Source organism: Musca domestica, unplaced genomic scaffold, assembly GCF_030504385.1.
Source record: "Musca domestica strain aabys unplaced genomic scaffold, Musca_domestica.polishedcontigs.V.1.1 2, whole genome shotgun sequence".
In the NCBI taxonomy this organism is placed as follows: Eukaryota; Metazoa; Arthropoda; class Insecta; order Diptera; family Muscidae; genus Musca; species Musca domestica.
This window is the reverse complement of record NW_026712249.1, coordinates 15209857-15228948: the sequence shown is the minus strand read 5'-3', so window position 1 is coordinate 15228948 and position 19092 is coordinate 15209857. Positions and strand designations below refer to the sequence as shown.

Genomic DNA, 19092 nt, shown 5'->3' with positions numbered 1-19092 from the left:
ATTATAATCATAGCGTGGAATATGATTGAATTCTCCCATAAAAACTGTTAATTGTTATGCGGAGCTCTACTTAATTAGCAAAGTGGTGTAGGGTATCATAAAGTCGGCCCCGCCCGACTTTAAGATTTTTTTTACTGTTTTTTTTTTTTTTTTAAATTTTCCAGTAATATTTAAAATATATATTTCTTTATTTTATGGTCCACCAACAAGTCCTGACATTTCAATGTGACAGCCATGAGATTTGCATGTCATTGTTAAAGCATATTCTCCTGTTTTTTTTTTTTTTATTTTTGACAATTTTTACAATTTCCGCAAAACGCGATAAACATTATTTATTAAAATTTAACAATGTACCATGTCAAAATTTGGTCCCGGCCAAAAAAGTTTAAAATCTCTTTTGTGTGATGTCCATAAATAAATAAACTCCTGCCTCCCACTCGAGGAAAAAAAAACAAGAACTCCAATGGGACCACGATTATTTGAAATGACAATTGTGTTTTTTTTATTCATTTCCAAATTTCCAAAAAAAAAAAAAGAAGTGCCACAAACTTGGCATAATAATATTTGTCAGTTGTTGTTAGACATTGTCTCAGGGAGGGAAGGTGGGAATGGGGAGAGAAAGTTGAAATAACATAAAATAATATTTAAATTTAAAGGACCTTTTAAAGGACGTGTTAGCCTAATTTTCCCCCCTCTACTCCAATTGCCTAGATTTTGAAAAGTTTCCTCTCTAAATAGAACAGAGCAGTTATTAGTTTTTGTTGTTGTTATGGACATAAGCCACCAGGGTACCATTATGAAATCAGAACATGTAACACCTAATACAAAGCCCAAAAGCTATGACAAGAAAAAAAACACCAACAGTTTTTCCTTGGCCAACTTTCAATATTACAGCAAACACAAGAATGGGAGAAAAAAACTCCAGGAGCCATTGTTGTTGCTGCTGTTGTTGTCCTGGCAGTAGTCGTGCATAAAATCCACAACAAACACCAAAAGACACTCAATCAGTGTTTGTGTAAGTAAATGTATTAAGCAAATGGCCAAAAGGGTATTTGCACTACAACAACAGCAGCAACAACACCACGCGGCTACTCACACTTCCAAGTGTCGGAGATAGAAGGAGAAGGAGCCGAAGTTTGTTGGCTTTTGATTGCTCCGCTTGAGACATTATGAGTGTGCTTTAGTGGAACAACAGATAACACACACACACCCAGAGAGAGAGAGAGAGAGAGAGAGAGAGAGAGAGAGAGAGAGAGAGAGAGAGAAAACAAAGAGACATGTTGTGACACTTTCTTTTGTAAAAGGATCTGGGCAAACCAAGAGTTAAAGTAAGGATGGTAGAGTCAGGGTTTTTTTTTGGGGAAAAATTCATTGAAAATTATGACTTTGTCTCGGAAGATAAATTCGTTGGTCTGCTCCGGAAAGTTCATGCCAGTTCAGCCACAAAACGAAGGTCAATGGAATGCTAATATTGGACGATATTTCCTAGCTAATTTCTATAATTAGTCTTAGTTGCCAGAAACAAGTTCGGTGACATTTGCAAAAATGTCCTTTTGGCAAAAATGTCCTTTTGGCAAAAATAGCATCAGAGTAAGTGTTTTAATCGAAAAGCTTTAAAAATAAGGTTTTAAATAGAAAAAAAAATTAAATTTTTAATCAATTTTTGATTGTGCTCAAATGGTACTTAAGGACCTTCAAAAAATTCACACCTAGCTTACAAATTTTATAAAGTAATTTTTTAAAATATTCTCTCCTAAGCACAAGGTTGAAAATCGCATAGATCAAATATTTCTAAAAAAAATATTTGAAACAATTCATCGATAAAAAATCTATTAATTTTTTAAGTTTTTTTGGGAATAAAAGTTAAAAAAATCCTTTACAAGACCAACAATTTTGGAAATAAAATTTAAACAAATCCACGCCTAGATCTATTTTTCGATCCAATTTTTTTAAAATAAAATTAAGAAACAAAATTTTCTCCTCCACCTCTACATGTTCTTATAAAACAATTGAAAAAATTCACGTCCATTTTGAAATAAAATTGCAAAAAAATCTACGCCTAGACCCATTTTTTGATCAAATTTTTTGAAAATAAAATTTAAAAAAAAATCCATGCCTAGACCCCATGTAAAATATCCGTGGATATATCAAATTTTCTTACAAAATAATTTAAAAAAATCTACGCCTAGACCTAATGTTTCGGGAAAATAATTTAAAAAATCCACCCGAAGACCCAGTCTTACACCCCTTTATTGGAAAAATATATTAATTTTTTAAGTTTTTTTTTGGGAATAAAATTTAAAAAAATCCTTGCAAAGGTCCAAATTTTTGGAAGTAAAATTTAAACAAATACACGCCTAGACTCATTTTTCGATCCAATTTTCTTAAGCAAAATTAAAAAAATAAAATGTTTTCATCCACGGCTATATTAAATTTTCTTATAAAACAATTGAAAAAAATCCATGTACATTTTTAAAAATTAAATAGTAAAAAATATACGCCTAGGCCAATTTTTTGATCACAATTTTTGAAAATAAAATTAAAAAACAAATCCATGCCTAGACCCCATGTAAAATACCTATATCAAATTTTCTTACAAAATAATTTAAAAAATCCACGCCAAGACCCGAAAATTCCGCCCCAAGACCCAGTCATACACCCCTTTCTTGGAAAAAAATATATTAATTTTTTAAGTTTTTTTTTGGGAATTAAATTTTAAAAAAATCCTTGGCAAGACCCAAATTTTTGGAAATAAAATTTTAAAAAATCCACGCCAAGACCCATTTTTCGATCCAACTTTTTTTAAAACAAAATTTAAAAACAACCTTTTTTTCTCCGCGGCTATATTAAATTTTTTTATAAAACGTCTATTTTGAAATAAAATTGTAAAAAATCTTCGCCTAGACCCATTTTTTGATTCAATTTTTTTAAAACTTAATTAAAAAAAATCCACGCCATTGATTAAAAAACCCATGGCTACATCAAATTTTCTTACAAAATAATTTAAAAAAATCTACGCCTAGACCCAATGTTTCGGGAAAATAATTTAAAAAATCCACCCCAAGACCCAGTCTTACACCCCTTTATTGGAAAAATATATTAATTTTTTAAGTTTTTTTTTTTTTGGGAATAAAATTTAAAAATTTAAAAAAAAAAAAATAAAAAAAAAATTTTCCTTCGCGGCTATATTAAATTTTCTTATAAAACAATTAAAAAAAGTCCACACATACACCCATTTTTTTAAATAAAATTTTAAAAAATCTACGTCTAGACACATTTTTTGATCCAATTTGTTTAAAACCTTAATTAAAAAAATCCAAGCCTAGACCCCATGTAAAATATCCATGGCTATATTAAATTTTCTTAAAAAATAATTTAAAAAACTCTACGCGTAGACCCAATGTTTTGGTGAAAATAATTTAAAAAATCTACACCAAGACCCACTTATTTTCGAAAAATAACTAGAAAAAAAATCTACGCCTAGACTATTTTTTTTTCTTGGAAAAAAAAACTACTACTAGACACAATTTTTAGGAAAAATAATTTTAAAAAATCCACACCATCCAGTTCCATTTTTTGGAAAAATAAGTGGAAAAAAATCTACGCCTACACACAATTTTTTGGAAAAATAATTAGAAAAAATCCACGCCTAGACATACAGGGTGAAATAAACAAATGCAACAAAGTCAAATGCCATAACTTTTACATTTTTTTTTTAATTTTATTGAATTAAAGCAAAAAAATATCGGATTTGTTCGAATTGTTCACCTTTTACACGAATTATGGCCTTCAAACGGCCAATGAAACCGTCACACGCTGCCCAAATGTTGCTCTGCGGTATTTTGAACCATTCCCGGCGAAGCGCTTGCTTGCTTTGGTATTTTTAGCGCCATCCTTGCTTTCCAAAATACTCCAGACAGAATAGTCCCACGGATTGGTATCCGGAGATTTTGGTGGCCATTGTGCGCAAGAAATGAAGCGAGGAATCTCATTTTGTAACCATTCTTGGGTAGCGCGTGCTGAGTGCAATGGTGCTGAGTCCTGTTGGAATGTCCGAGGTCTGCGCCCAAAATGTTTGCGTGCCCAAGGCTTTTATACACCCTACAGAATATTTTCGCTATAATATTCGGCATTTATTCTGATGCCACGATCGATCAATACGAGCGGAGAGCGATCATCGGCTGTTATGGCGGCCCACACCATCACCATGGCCGGCGCTTGAGTTTTGGTGGCCAACCGAAGGTGCACATTTTCAGCTGACCTCTTTGGCAAGTAAACACGATCAATTTGATTTTTTACAAACTGCTGGACAACGAATGTTTTCTCATCGGAGAAAACAAAATTCGGCAGATCACCACTTTCGGTCAAGCGAAGCAACTCTTTAGCTCTTTTGAGTCTATTTTCTTTCTGTTGTGGTGGTGTAAGTTCTTGCACTTTTTGGAATTTCAATGCCTTTACACCGAACTCATTTTTCAATATTTGCCGAATAGAATATTGCCATATGTTCAGCTCACGAGCGACGCGGGCGACGCGGGTTTCGATCAAGTCGCTTCTTTATTTTTCGAACCGTTTCTGTTGATGTTGCTGTTCCGTCCACTTCCTTGACGTCGGGCTACGCTAACAATTTCACGGTAACGAGAGATGTACGAGACACAAAAGATTTATTCATATTTAAATGCTGGAGTGCTCCAACAATAGCCACTTGTGGTTTTCCAGCCAAATATAAAGAAATCACACTATCACGCTTGAATTCCATCTCGAATAATTTTTCTCTTCTGGATAATTCTCACCAAAATGATTTTGTACGTTTGTAAACAATATAATGAGCTGTCACTGGAATATTTTTAGCAGCTGTTGGACGAGTGGCTTAGAAATGCTTGCAGTCTGAAGTTGATTGCAGTTTTTTTATCTCACCATGTACATAAAAGTATAAAATAAGTACTAATTTGGTATTTGGTGAAGGGATAAGGCTGGAATCCCAAAAATTTGAAAGGATTGTGGTGTCTGCGTTTAAAATAGGAGGTAGTTGGGGAAATGTGCGATTTTTTTTAAAAAAAAACTTATGGCCAAATATAAAAATATTTAAAAAAATCCAACGCTGATCAAACTTTAAAAAGTAATTTTAAAATGCCCGCACCCAGCTCAAAAAAATTTTGGTACTATTATTTGAAAAAATATACGCCTAGAAAAGATACTTATCCAAAAAAAATATTTTTAATATTTTTATTTAAAAATTCATTTTATCGCCAACCATTCCATTAAAAATTTGAGTTTCTTAAAAATAAAAAATAATAATTAAAATCAATGTCTTAAAAAATATTAACAAAAATATTCCACTTTTAAAAATCCACTTTTGCCAACAATCCACAAGTAGGTCCAAATGTTGAATATTTTTTTATTATTTATAAAGATATAAATTTATTTTAAAAAATCCACATCCTCTAAAAATATTTAAAAACCATCACGTCTTAAGAAAAAATTTGACCACAAATGCCTTTCGAGCGAAAACATATTTTTAAGAAATATTTGGAGTAGATATAAACAAATTATTTCTAAATACGATAGACCTATTAGTTAAAAATGTTTAAAAAATCCACACATTCGTCATAAATTTATAAAAAAAAAAGTTATAAAAAATCAAGGTTTAATATTTCCATATAAATATTTTTATAAAATGCAGGCCTGATATTTCTAAAAATATTTCATCGCCAACAATATCTTTAAAAAGCTAAACTCAATATTTTTTAGAATTTTTTTTTGTAATCCACGTCCGCGCCAAATTTTTATAAAGAAATAATTTTTAAATATCGGCATTCAACCTTACTTACAAAATATTTTTTAAAAATGTAGGAAAAATATTTTTTAAATAAATTTATTCAAAAGATTATATTTCTCAAAAAAAGTATTTATTTTAAAATATTTAAAACAAAAATAATTCCTAAAAATAATTAAAAAAAATCCAAGCGAAATATTTTTCAAAACAATAGTTTTAAAAATCTACACTAAGCCCAAATAATTCGAAATTATGGAAAAAATTGGTGTTCTTCAATTGGAAAAATATCCTTTTTTTCTTGCAACAGTTTTAAATTATTTAGGGGTCCTTGACTATATTTACATTTCCAAAAAGTGGATCAAAGCTCAATTAAATCAAAAACCAAAAAAACGCTTTGCCAAGTAACCTCTTGATTCCAAAACCACCCTCGTCGTTAAGTACTTGGCTGGGTCATAAGATGTAGTGGTGATTATGGACGGCCATGTGTAAGTGAGAGTGCATGTGTGTGTGTGTGCAGTGTGCAGTGTGGTGCTTAAAATGATAACAAGATTTTCTCTCCAAGCGAAAATGGTGTCAAATGGCAACACAAAAGCCTATGAACGCTTGAGTGGCGCCTTGAGAAGCATAATAATGCAATATGAGAAGAAGAACAAGAGTACTTGGACGGATGGATGGATGGATGAATGAAAATGCTTGCTTGGATGGATGGATGGCTGACTGAATGACTGGATAGGGGCTAAGGATATGATGCGACAACAACTAGCAAAAAAAAAAAGTGGGCAACCAACACAAACACAAAAAAGTGTTTTTTTTTTTCTATTTTTTTTGTTAAGAAATTCTCACATGTGTTACAACACGTAGTCACACACACACTTACGAACACATTTCACTATGAATGTTTGTTTGTTTACCTTGTAACATACAAACACACACACACGCACACATTTACATACACAACGACCTGCTAAAGTGAAATGTTTTGATGCCAAAGGCTATTTAGTTGTTGTCACAGAGGACATCTTAACAAAGTATAAATACAGTAGTGGTGCCAGCCAACCAACCGGGCCAGTAGTGGTGGTAGTAGTTGGCTGATGTGTGCCAACTATTTCTCGGTAGGAAAAAAAAAACTATTACACAATAGAATATTCTTCTTATATGCCAAAATCCTGTATGCTTATTTTGTGTTCTTCGTCTCCCTACATTCATGGCTGGCTAGCCATAGTTAGTAGCTTTACCGCCCAGCAGGAGCTGAAGTAGGGTTGCTTAGTCTTCCGAAAAGGTTATAAAACTTGGTTACACAGTGGTTGATTGGAGGTCAAAGTGTGTTCGTTACACCGTTTGTATGTAGAGGTGTATGTCTATGATACGACAAATGGATAAAGTGTGTAAACACGGAATTCATAAATAAAAAACACACACATACACATTATAAGAATTTTTTGAAGGATTTTTTTGCTATTTTTAAGAACAATTAGACTAGCGTGGATTTTTAAAAATATTCCATTCAAAAATATTTTTCAATGACCAAAAGAGCATCCAAAAATAAATATTTTTTTGAATATTTTAAGGACCAAAACATGGGTTTTTACGGGTTACTTTTAAGGACCAAAAGACTACATAACCGGGATTTTAAAAGATTATTTTTTAAGAACCAAAAGAGCATCTAAACTTGGATTTTGAAAAATTGTTTCAAGGAGACCATCGAAACGTGGATTTTTAAGGATTAAAAGACCATCAAAACGTGGATTTTTTTAAAAATTTTTTTAAAGCACCAATCATGGATTCTTGAAAAATATATTCTAGCACCAAACATGGATTCTTAAAAAAATGTTCAAGCACCAAAAGTGGATTCTTAAATAAAATTTTTAAGAACCTTCAACCATTGGATTCTTGAAGAACATTTTTCAAGGACCTTCAACCATCTAAACATGGATTCTTAAAAAAAAATTTCAAGGACTTTCAATCGTGGATTCCTAGAAAAAAAATTCTTGGACCTTCAACCCTCGAAACGTGGATTCTTAAAGAAAAATTTCAAGGACCTTCAACCATCGAAACAAGGATTCTTAAAGAACATTTTTGAAGGACCTTCAACCATCGAAACGTGGATTCTTAAAGAAAAATTTTCAAGGACCGTTTAATTGGTTAAAGGTCCTTGATTCTTAAAGAACGTGAATTCAAAAGACCACGCCATACGGGGTTTTTAAAAAATATTTTTCAAGGACTAAAAGAGCATCCGAAAACGTGGATTTTTAAGGTAAAGTTTCAAGGATTAAAATATTTTTAAACAATATATAGTTTTATTTTTAATTTTCAGGTGTGGATTTTTTAAAAATATTTTAGACTACACATAATTTCCAGGGATGGATTTTTTTCAAAATATTTTTTAGATAACAAATAGCATTCTTAATTTCCAGGCGTGGATTTTTAAAAATATTTTTTATTTTTTTAATTTCCAGGCGTGGATTTTTAAAAATATTTTTTATAATTTCCAGGCGTGGATTTTTAAAAATATTTTTTATAATTTCCAGGCGTGGATTTTTAAAAATATTTTTTATAATTTCCAGGCGTGGATTTTTAAAAATATTTTTTATAATTTCCAGGCGTGGATTTTTAAAAATATTTTTTATAATTTCCAGGCGTGGATTTTTAAAAATATTTTTTATTTTCTATAATTTTCAGGCGTGGATTTTTAAAAATATTTATATATTTTTTTACGATTTCCAGGCGTGGATTTTTAAAAATATTTTTTTTATAATTTTCAGGCGCGGATTTTTAAAGATATTTTTATTTTATTTATAATTTCCAGGCATGGATTTAAAAAAAAAATCTAATTTCCAGGCGTGGATTTTTAAAAAAAAAATATTTTTTTTTAATTTCCAGGCTTGGATTTTTAAAAATATCTTTTAGTTTTTTATAATTTACAGGCGCGGATTTTTAAAAATATTTTTATTTTTTTATAATTTCCAGGCATGGATTTTTAAAAATATTTTTATTTTTTTATAATTTCCAGGCGTGAATTTTTAAAAATATTTTTATTTTTTTATAATTTCCAGGCGTGGATTTTTAAAAATATTTTCATTTTTTTATAATTTCCAGGCGTGGCTTTTTTAAAAATATTTTTAGACTACATATAATTTCCAGGGATGGATTTTTTTAAAATAATTTTTTAGATAAATACCATTTTTAATTTCCAGGCGTGGATTTAGATAACAAATAGCATTTTTAATTTCCAGGCTTGAATTTGTAAAAATATTATTTTTTTATAATTTCCAGGCGTGAAATTTTAAAAATATTTTTATTTTTTTTATAATTTTCAGGAGCGGATTTTTAAAAATATTTATATATTTTTTATAATTTCCAGGCGTAGATTTTACAAATATTTTTATTTTTTTATAATTTCCGGGCGTACATTTTTAAAGATAATTTTAGACAACATATATTTTTTTTAATTTCCAGGCGTGAATTTAATTCGTTTTTTTAATTTTACACTAATTGTTTTTTCTATTAAAAATTTTATGCAGATTTTTCTCAAAAATCTTTTTTTTTTTTGTTTGTAAAAATTAGACTATGGATTAAATTTTCTAAAAATATGTTATTAAAAATATTTGGTTGTTTTTTTTAATATTATTATTGAATTTTAAAAAATATCGGCCCTACTGCTAAGTTTTAAGAGTTTTTAAGGTCGAATATTTCTTAATTCGACCTAGATTTACAATTTTAAAATATTTTTTCCTTACTTGGTTTTTAAAATATATTACTATGGAATTTTTTGTGTATATTATAAAAAAATGTTTTTAAATGTTTTTGTTCTAGGCTTAGAATTTATAAACAAAAAAATTAAATAAAAAATATTTGATATGAATGGACGAGGAAATCAAAAATACGTCTAGGAGAGAAAAAAGAATATATATTTGGGCTAGGGGCAGGTTTTTAAACATACTATTAAATATTATTGTGAAAATTAAAAACAAAAATAAAATTATTTAAAAAATACAAAATGATTTCAATTTTTATTTTTAATTTTTTTCGATATTATTTTTTATAGTTCCTGTTCCATTATCCCATTCCCCATTGTGTTGTTTTTGTTGTTTATTTACATTTGCAATTTGTGGTTAAATTGAATTTATTATTTAAATATTTTCATTTCTCTGCCTTTGTCTGTTTACCATTAAGTGCAATGCCAATAACAACAAAGTCATCAACAACAATTGTTCTTGTTCTCGATTCTTGTATTTCACCCGAGAATTTTAACAATTTGACGAATGACAAGGCCTAATAATAATATTATTATTGTTTCTGTCTGAAATAAATTTGCAAAAGTAGCCACAGATATTCATTCATCCATTCGCTGTCAATAAAGCACTTCGATGGATGGGGGAAAAATTCTATTATTCCAATTTACGGTTTTTGTATTTTCTTTTTTCAATAAACATTTAAATCCATCAAAATAATAACAATACAACATGAAATTGCATTGGTAATTGAGACATGGAGAGGAATTCCATTCAAGAATTTTCAATTTTTCAATCAAATATTTAGAAAATTTTTTCAAGGACCTACAGATCATTCAAGCAGGGATTTTGAATACGATGTTTTTCAAGGACCAGACGTGGATTTTTATTAATATTTTAAGAATGTTTAAACAGGAACTAAACCCGGAATATTAAGAATATTTGTTCAAGGACTAAATATGATTTTTCAGGATAGATGTAGATTTTTAGAATATATTTTCAAGCACAAAATGTGGAATTTTAAGGACTAAACCTGGTTTTTAAAAGAATACCTCTTTAAGGACTAAATAGGAATGTATTGAGAATATTTTTTAAAAACCAAACGTGAGTTTTTTAGAATTAATCAAGAACCAACTGAATAATTTTTTGGATATTTAAAGAAAACTTTTCAGGGACCAAAAGTGGATTTTATTAAAAATGACGTTTCAAGGACCAAACTTGGATTTTTTAAAAAAGATTTTTAAGAACCAAGCGTGCATTTTTTAAAAATGACTTTTTAATGACCAAACGTGGATTTTTTAAAAATGACTTTTCATAGACCAAACGGTGATTTTTTAAAAATGACTTTTCAAAGACCAAACATGGATTTTTTAAAAATAATTTTTCAAGGAACAAACGTGGATTTTTCAAGAATATTTGTCAAGCACCAAAAGAACATTCAACCGCGGGTTTTGAAAGATTATTTTTTAAGAATCGAAATACCATCAAAAATTGGATTTGTTAACAATATTTTTCAAAGAAAAAAACGTGAATTTTTAAAGAATATTTTTCAAGGACAAAATGAGTATCCCAATGTGGTTTTTTAAAAATATATTTTTCGAGGATCAAATGAGTATCCAAAGCTTGATTTTCAAAGAATATGTTAGAAAGGCCAACTGCCCATTCAACTAGTATTTTAAAGAATATTTTTTAAGGACCAAAGGGCATCCAAACATGGATTTTTAAAGATTATTTTTCAAGGATCACAAGACCATCCAAAGGTGGATTTTTAAGAATATTTTTCAAGGACTAAAACTTGGATTTTTAAAGATTATTTTTCAAGGATCACAAGACCATCTAAAGGTGGATTTTTGAAGATTATTTTTCAAGAACTAATACGAGGATTTTTTAAGAATACTTTTTAAGGATCAAATAAGTATTCAAATCTGGATTTTTGAACAATAGTTTTCAGAGAACAAGATACCATACAACCCTGGATTTTTTAAAAATATTTTTCAAGGACTAAAATAACGTCGTTTTTACAGAATATTTTTCAAAGATTAAAATACCATCCATCATCGTGGATTTTTAAAGATTTTTTTTCAAGGACCAAAAGAGTAGCCAAGCCTAGATTTAAAAAAAAAAAATACTTTTCAACGACAACGATAGAAAAATGGATTTTTTAAGAATATTTTTCAAGGACCTCTACCCATTGAGACGTGGATTTGTAAGAATAATTTTCAAGGACAAAAATGTGGATTTTTAAAGAATAGGTTTCAAGGATCAAAATACACTCCAAATGTGGATTTTTAAAGAATATGTTTCAAGGATCAAAATACACTCCAAACGTGGATTTCTCAAGAATTAAAAAAAACATCCTAACATGTATTTTTAAAGAATACTTTTTAAGGACCAAACGAACGTATATTTTTAAAGAATGTTTTTCAGGGACCTTCAGCCATCTAAACCTGGATTTTTAAAGAGTATTTTTCAAGGACCAAAATAGCATCCAGCTCAGCATTAAAAAAAATGTTCAAATATCAACAGACCATCCAATTCAGGATTTTTAAACAATATTTTCAAGGACCAGAAGAGCATCCAAAACTTTAAGAACATTTGGATGGATTTTTCAAGCATATTTTTCAATGATTAAAAACGTCCAAACGTGGATTTTCAGGCATATTTTTCAAAGTCCTTCAAACATCGAAATGTGAATTTTTAAAGAAAATTTTCAAGGACCAAAGAACCATCCACCCCTAGATTTCTAAAGAATATTTTTTAAGAAGGACATTCAACCATCGTGGATTTTTAAGAATATGTATCAAGGACTACATGTGGATTTTTAATAATACATTTTCATGGACTAGGAATTCTAAGAAAATTTGTTCTGGGACCAAAAATTGATTTTTTAATGAATTTTTAGATTTTGGACTCTTTTGAACATTTTTTTAGGACAATCAAACCACAAAACCATGATCTTTGAGGAATGATTTTTCAAGGACACAATTGGATTTTCAAAACGAACATTAATCAATCATAAAAGAGTATTTTTTGTAGGACCAATGTGGATTTGTAAAAAATGAAAATGTTTTCAAGGATAAAACAATTTGTTTTCAAGGACCAACGTAAGTTTCTAAAAAGGATAATTTTTGAAGGCTCAATAAACGTATTTTTCAAAGGTCAACGGAATTTTAAAACGAATATTTTTTGAAGGATCAAAAAAATGTTTTAAATTACCAACGTGAATTTCTAAAAATAAAATTTTTTCAAGGATCAAAAAATATTTTTCAAAGGTCAATGGGTTTTTAAAAAGAATATTTTTTTTCAAGTAAGAAAGAGTATTTTTGCAACGGCTAACGTGGATTTTTGAAGAGACTTTTTTATAAAGGATAAGAGAGTTTCTTTTCCAAGGACCAATGTTAATTTTCCAAAGAATATTCATTCAAGGATGATATAATTCTTCTTTCAAGAACATTTTTTTTAAGGTTGAAGGAGTTTGTTTTTTAAAGCACCAACATGGTATTTTTGAAGGTTAAAAGAGAATTTTTTTCTAGGACTAATGTGGTCTTTTAAGAAGAATAATTTTCAAGGAGTTCATTTTCCAGTGATCAACTCATGTTTTTCAAAGGACGAACAGACCATAAAAATATGTATTTTTGAAGCCTTTTTTTCAGGGTCCAACAGATCTTCCAAATTTGCATTTTAAAAAAATAGATTTTCAAGGACCAACATTTGGATTTTTAAAGGATATATAATTTTCAACGACAAAAAGTATTTTTTCAAGGATCGACATGGATGTTTAAAGGATAATTTAAAAAAAAAATCTGCTTGGTTACAAAAACACGTTGTCAAGGATCAAAGAACAAAGGACCAACGAGAATTCTAATAAAAAGTATATTAATTTGAGGATCAAAAAATAATATGTTAAAGGACCTACGTGAATTAAAAAACATGAATTTTTGAAGCCTTTTTTCAGGGTCCAACAGATCTTCCAAATTTGCATTTTAAAAAAATAGATTTTCATGGACCAACATATGAATTTTTAAAGGATATATATTTTTCAACTACAAAAAGTATTTTTTCAAGGACCGACGTGGATGTTTAAACCATAAAAAAAAAATGTTGGATAAAAAAAACATGTTGTCAAGGCTCAACGAATCAACGAGAATTCTAAGAAAAAGTATATTTATTTGAGGATCAAAGGATAATATGATAAAGAACCAACGTGAATTTTGCTTTTTAGGTCTAATAACTCAACTAAACGTAGACTTTGAATGAGAATTCTTTAAAAAATCAAAGGTTAATGGACATAAGATCTGGGATTCTTGGGAATATTTTTGGGGGATAAATATACCAAAATAAAATTGCGGTTTTTTTAAATATTTTTCAAGGACAAATAAAACAATAACTTAGCAATTTTATTTTTTAAGGGGAAAATAGAATTATAAATTTGAGATTTATTTAAGGACAAATAGGCAAATAAATCGGGGGTTTTTAAAAATACCTGGCCAAGGAGTACGAAATCAGAATTTTCTGATTTTTTTTTTGCGGGCCAACAGGTATCGGTTTTTTTTTTATTTACAAGTATTTCTATTTCCAAATTTCCAGTCATGTAGAAATTCCATAAAATCGCTTTTATAATTTATTGTGCCACAATTAAAAATATTTTCCATTTTTGGACCAAGTCTCTAAATTTCTAAAAACAAAAATATATGTAACTAACTAGTTTACAAAAAAAATTACAAATTTTTCTGTTGCTTTTCTATTTGTTTTGATTTTTTTCGCATTACAACAATTTTTATGAGCTTATTTTCTCGTATCAAAAGCACACCCAACTGGCAAAAACGTAAAATATATAATTTTATTGCTAATGAGTTTTGGCTTGACGCTTGGCTGGTTGGTTGGCCTTTTACAAAAAAAAAAATGTATACATGTATGTGTGTGTGTATATGTTTGTAAAAACTAACAAAAATCTCATAAATTTAAGTGCGAATTCGTTGGCGTGATTGTTCGCTGTTGCTGAGGGTCAGAGTGGGGGTGTTCGAAAATTGTTGCGCTTTGGTTAATAACTTTTAATTTGTGGTTTCTCTTTATGCAGCTGCAAAAATGTTCACAAGTTGCAGCTGCCATTATTTTCGTGTGTGTGAGTGTGTAGATCATTTCAAAAATAACAAAATAGTTTATATTTTATTTCATTTTGAATTTTTCAAATATTTTTGATTGAGCGGATTTATTTAATTACATCAAAATTTAATAGCATCAGATTGATTCGTTGCGGGCCTCTTATGCCCGCAATTGAGTTATTGTAACGAAGAATGGTAGGATATTTGACATGTCGGAAAAAATACTATACAAGGTGAGATATAAAAAAAACTGCAACCAACTTCAGGCTGCTGTCATTTCTAAGCCACTCGTCCGACAACTGTTAAAATTATTCCAGTGACAGCTCATTATATTGTTTATAAGCGTAGAAAAGCAATTTGGGGAGAATTTTCCAGAAAAAAAGTTATTCGTGATGGAATTCAAGCGTGATTTTTTTATATTTGGCTGGAAAACCACAAGTGGCTATCGTTAGAGCACTCCAGCAGCATTTAAATGTGAATAAATTTTTTGTGTCTCGTACCATTGCTCGTTACCGTGATACTGGTAGCGTAGCCCGACATCAAGGAAGTGGAAGGAAGCGGAAGAAAACAGCAACATCAGCAGAAATGGTTCGAAAAGTAATGTAGCTACTTGAGCGAAAGCCGGGACCCGCGTCGCAGTGGCCGAAAAATGGCTCGTGAGCTAAACATATAGCCATATTCCATTCGGCAAATTTTTAAAAAACGAGCTCGGGGTAAAGCCATTAAAATTCCAAAAAGTGCACTCAAAAGAGCTAAAGAGTTGCTTCGCTTGGCCGAAAGTGGTGAGCTGCCGAATTTGGTCTTCTCCGTCTCCGATGAGAAAACATTCGTTGTCCAGCAGTTTGTAAACAAACAAAATTATCGTGTTTACTTGCCAAAGAGGTCAGCTGAAATGTGCACCTTCGGTTCGCCACCAGAACTCAAGCGCCGACCATGGTGATGGTGTGGGCCGCCATAACAGGCGATGGTCGCTCTCCACTCGTACTAATCGATCTGGCATCAGAATAAATGCCGAATATCATTGCAAAGATATTCTGGAGGGTGTATTAAAGCCTTGGGCACACAAACATTTTGGCTGCAGACCTTGGACATTCCAACAGGACTCAGCGCATCATCGCACTCAGCAGGCGCCACCCAAGAATGTTTACAAAATGAGGTTCCTCGCTTCATTTCCTGCGTACACCACATGGCCACCAAAATCTCCGGATACCAATCCGTTGGACTATTGTGTCTGGAGTATTTTCGAAAGCAAGGTTGGCACTAAAAAACACCAAAGTGCCGATCACCTCAAGCAAGCGCTTGCCGGAAATGGACAAAAATACCACAGAGCAATATTCACGCAACGTGTGACGGTTTCATTGGCCGTTTGAAGGCCATAATTCGAGCCAAAGTTGACTAATTCGAACAAAACTAAACTTATTCTAAAATTTGATGCTATTTCCGACATTTTTTTGCTTTCATTCAATAAAATTAAAAAAAAATGTAAAAATTATGGCGTTTGACTTTGTTGTAGGTTTTTTATCTCACCCTGTATTTTTATTTGTTCTGCTAACAAAAAAAGAAAATCTTTACCCTGGGACTTCGTGACCTGAGACTTACTCATTATTTGACACACGTGGACAGGGGGGGCGTGGCAGTGAAACTAAGCAAAATGTGTATTTAAAAAAATTGGAACATTTGCTGGGACGAACAGGGGACAATGTGGAAAATTCGTGAATGGGGGAAAATGCAATCATGACCAAAAATCCAACAGAGCAGGCCATTTAAAATGTCAGAACAATGCAACACTTATTAATGACAAAATATAAAATAAACAAAATTATATTATATATTTCTTAAAAAGAAATAAAATAAATAAATAATTTTGTATAATACTAAAACTATTAAAAATAATAAAAAATATAATTAAAAAATAAAATAAATAAATAAATATTTTTTATAATACTATAACTATAAAAAATAAAATAAATAAAATAAATAAACCCAAAATCAAAGCAAATGCATTTCAAAGCATTAATTAAATTTCTATTTAAATCTATTTTAAGCTATTTAAATTTGGTTTTTAGTTAATAATTTTTAGTTAATTAAATTATTTTTATTTAATTTTTTTTATCAATTTTGTAACACAAAAAGTTTGAAAAATATGCCTTTGACTTACCTTTCACTAGCAATGCTTGAATTGCGGGACATTGATTTGGGTGACATTTCAAAATCAGAATCGGAACGATATAAGAACGATTCGCGACGCTGTGGAAGATTTTGCAAGACCAGACCGGCGCTGGGTGAACCGCCCTCGAGCGGAGATCGAGCACTTTGGCCATTTTCTACATCGAAACTGGAAAGAACAGAAATATACAATTAGTTAAAGGGAATTACAAGAAAAAAACAAACATGAAAACATGAAATGATCAAAAATTAAAAATTGAGATATAGATGGCGCCAGAGAAAAATGTTGATCTAATGTTAGGTCATAAAAAACTTTGATTGAATTTATTAGAAAAATAAATAGTGGTAAAATAGGTACACTCTATCAATATGAAATCTTGGTCTGTTTTTCAATGAAATATTTTTTTAAGAACTTCGAAATTTTAAGTCTTTGCCATTTGAAAATTTGAGCTTTGACAAAACACTTCACAAATATACTGTTAGTTCTTAAAAATCCTTGAAAACCTGCAAAAGGTTCCTTTATAACTTGAAAACATATTCTTACAAGTGGTTTAAAAATATTCCTTAATCCACGGTGGACAAAACATTCTCAGAAATCCTTTAAAACAATTATTAAAAATCCTTGAGAACATATTTTTAAAAAACTTTAAAAAAATATTTATAAAAATCCTTGATTTGTCCCCTAAAAATATTCTCAATAATCCTTGGAAAATTATTATTTAAATTCCTTAAAAAATTATTCGTAAAAATAATTATTCGTTTGGTCCTTTAAAAAATATTCTTAGAAATCCTTGAAAATATTTTTTATAAAAAATTCTTGAAAAAGTAACATTAAAAATCCTTTGATCCTTGAAAACATGTTCCTAGAAATCCTTGAAACACTATTCTTAAAAATCTTTGTGAATGTATTTTTAAAAACGTTTGAAAAATTATTCTGAAAAATCCCCGATAGGTCCTTTAAAATATTATTAAAAATCCTTGAAAAAATTTGATAACAATGCAGATTTAGTCATTGAAAAACTTTCTTAGAAATTCTTGAAAAAATTAAAAATCCACCTTTGGTCTTTTAAAATTATTCTAAAAAATCTTCTTAAAATCATTTAAAAGATATTCTTAAAAATCTTTGAAAAATTATTGATTGATTGATTAAAAATCCTTAAAAAGGTATTGTTAAAAAACCACTTTTGGTCCTTGAAAAAATATTCTTAAAAATCCTTGAAAAAGTATTTTATGTTGAAAAGGTATTCTGAAAAATCCTTGAATAATATTTAAAAAAAATATTCATAAAATCCACGTTTGATCCTTAAAAAATATTCTTAAAAATCTTATAAATTACTCTTAAAAATCCAGATGGGTCCTAAAAAAATATTCTTAGGAATCCTTTTTAAAAATCCACATTTGATCCTTGATTTTTTTAAATCCACCTTTGGTCCTTGAATAATAATATTCCTAAAAATCCACGTTTTGGTGGTCAGTTGGTCGTTGGAAAAATCTTAAAAATCCACATTTAGATGGTCAGGTTGTCGTTGGAACAAAAATCCTTAAAAATCCATGTTTGGTCCTTAGAAAAAAATACTAAAAATCCACGCTTGGTCCTTGGAAAAAAATTTTAAAAATCCACGTTTGAATGGTCATTTGGTCCTTGGAAAATAATTCCTAAAATCCACGTTTGGATGGATGTCCTTGGAAAAAAATTCTTAAAAATATATATTTGGTCCTGGGAAAAAATCTTAAAAATCCATGTTTGGTCCTGGGAAAAAATCTTAAAAATCCATGTTTGGTCCTTAGAAAAATTATTTAAAAATCCACGTTTCACCCTCAGAAAAAATTCTTAAAAATCCCTGTTTGGTCCTTGGAAAAGAATTTAAAAATCCACTTTTGATCCTCAGAAAATTTTTCTTAAATATTTTCGTAGGTCCTTGGGAAAATTCTTAAAAATCTACGTCTATTCAAAAAGTCAGTCAGTTGGACATTTTTAAAAATGTATGTTTGGTCCTCAGAAAAAAATTCTTAAAAATCCACGTTTGGTCCTCAGAAAACAATTCTTACAAATACACGTTCGGTAGGTTCTTGGAAAAAATCTTAAAAATTGTCGTTTGGTCCTTGGAAAAAATTCTTCAAAATGCACGTTTGAATGATCAGTTGGAAAACATTTCTTAAAAATCCACGATTGGTCCTTAGAAAAAATTTCATAAAAATCCATGTTTGGTCCTTGGAAAAAATAATTTAAAAATCCACGATTGATCCTCAGAAAAAATTCAAAAAAATTTCGGTTGGTCCTTAGAAAAAGTTCTGAAAAATACACGTTTGAATGGTCAGT

The 19092-nt window shown here is 29.8% G+C and overlaps 1 protein-coding gene across 20 annotated transcripts in view; it reads right to left on the bottom strand.

The window, feature by feature from the left end:
* Positions 1-19092, bottom strand: part of LOC101888529 (cAMP-specific 3',5'-cyclic phosphodiesterase) — a 668201-nt gene that overhangs the window by 81709 nt on the left and 567400 nt on the right. For all 20 annotated transcript variants that reach the window (XM_059121825.1, XM_059121826.1, XM_059121828.1 and 17 more), the window contains one exon: positions 16765-16941. In XM_059121825.1, coding sequence (XP_058977808.1) covers positions 16765-16941 — 177 coding nt within the window. The remainder of the gene's footprint in view (positions 1-16764; positions 16942-19092) is intronic.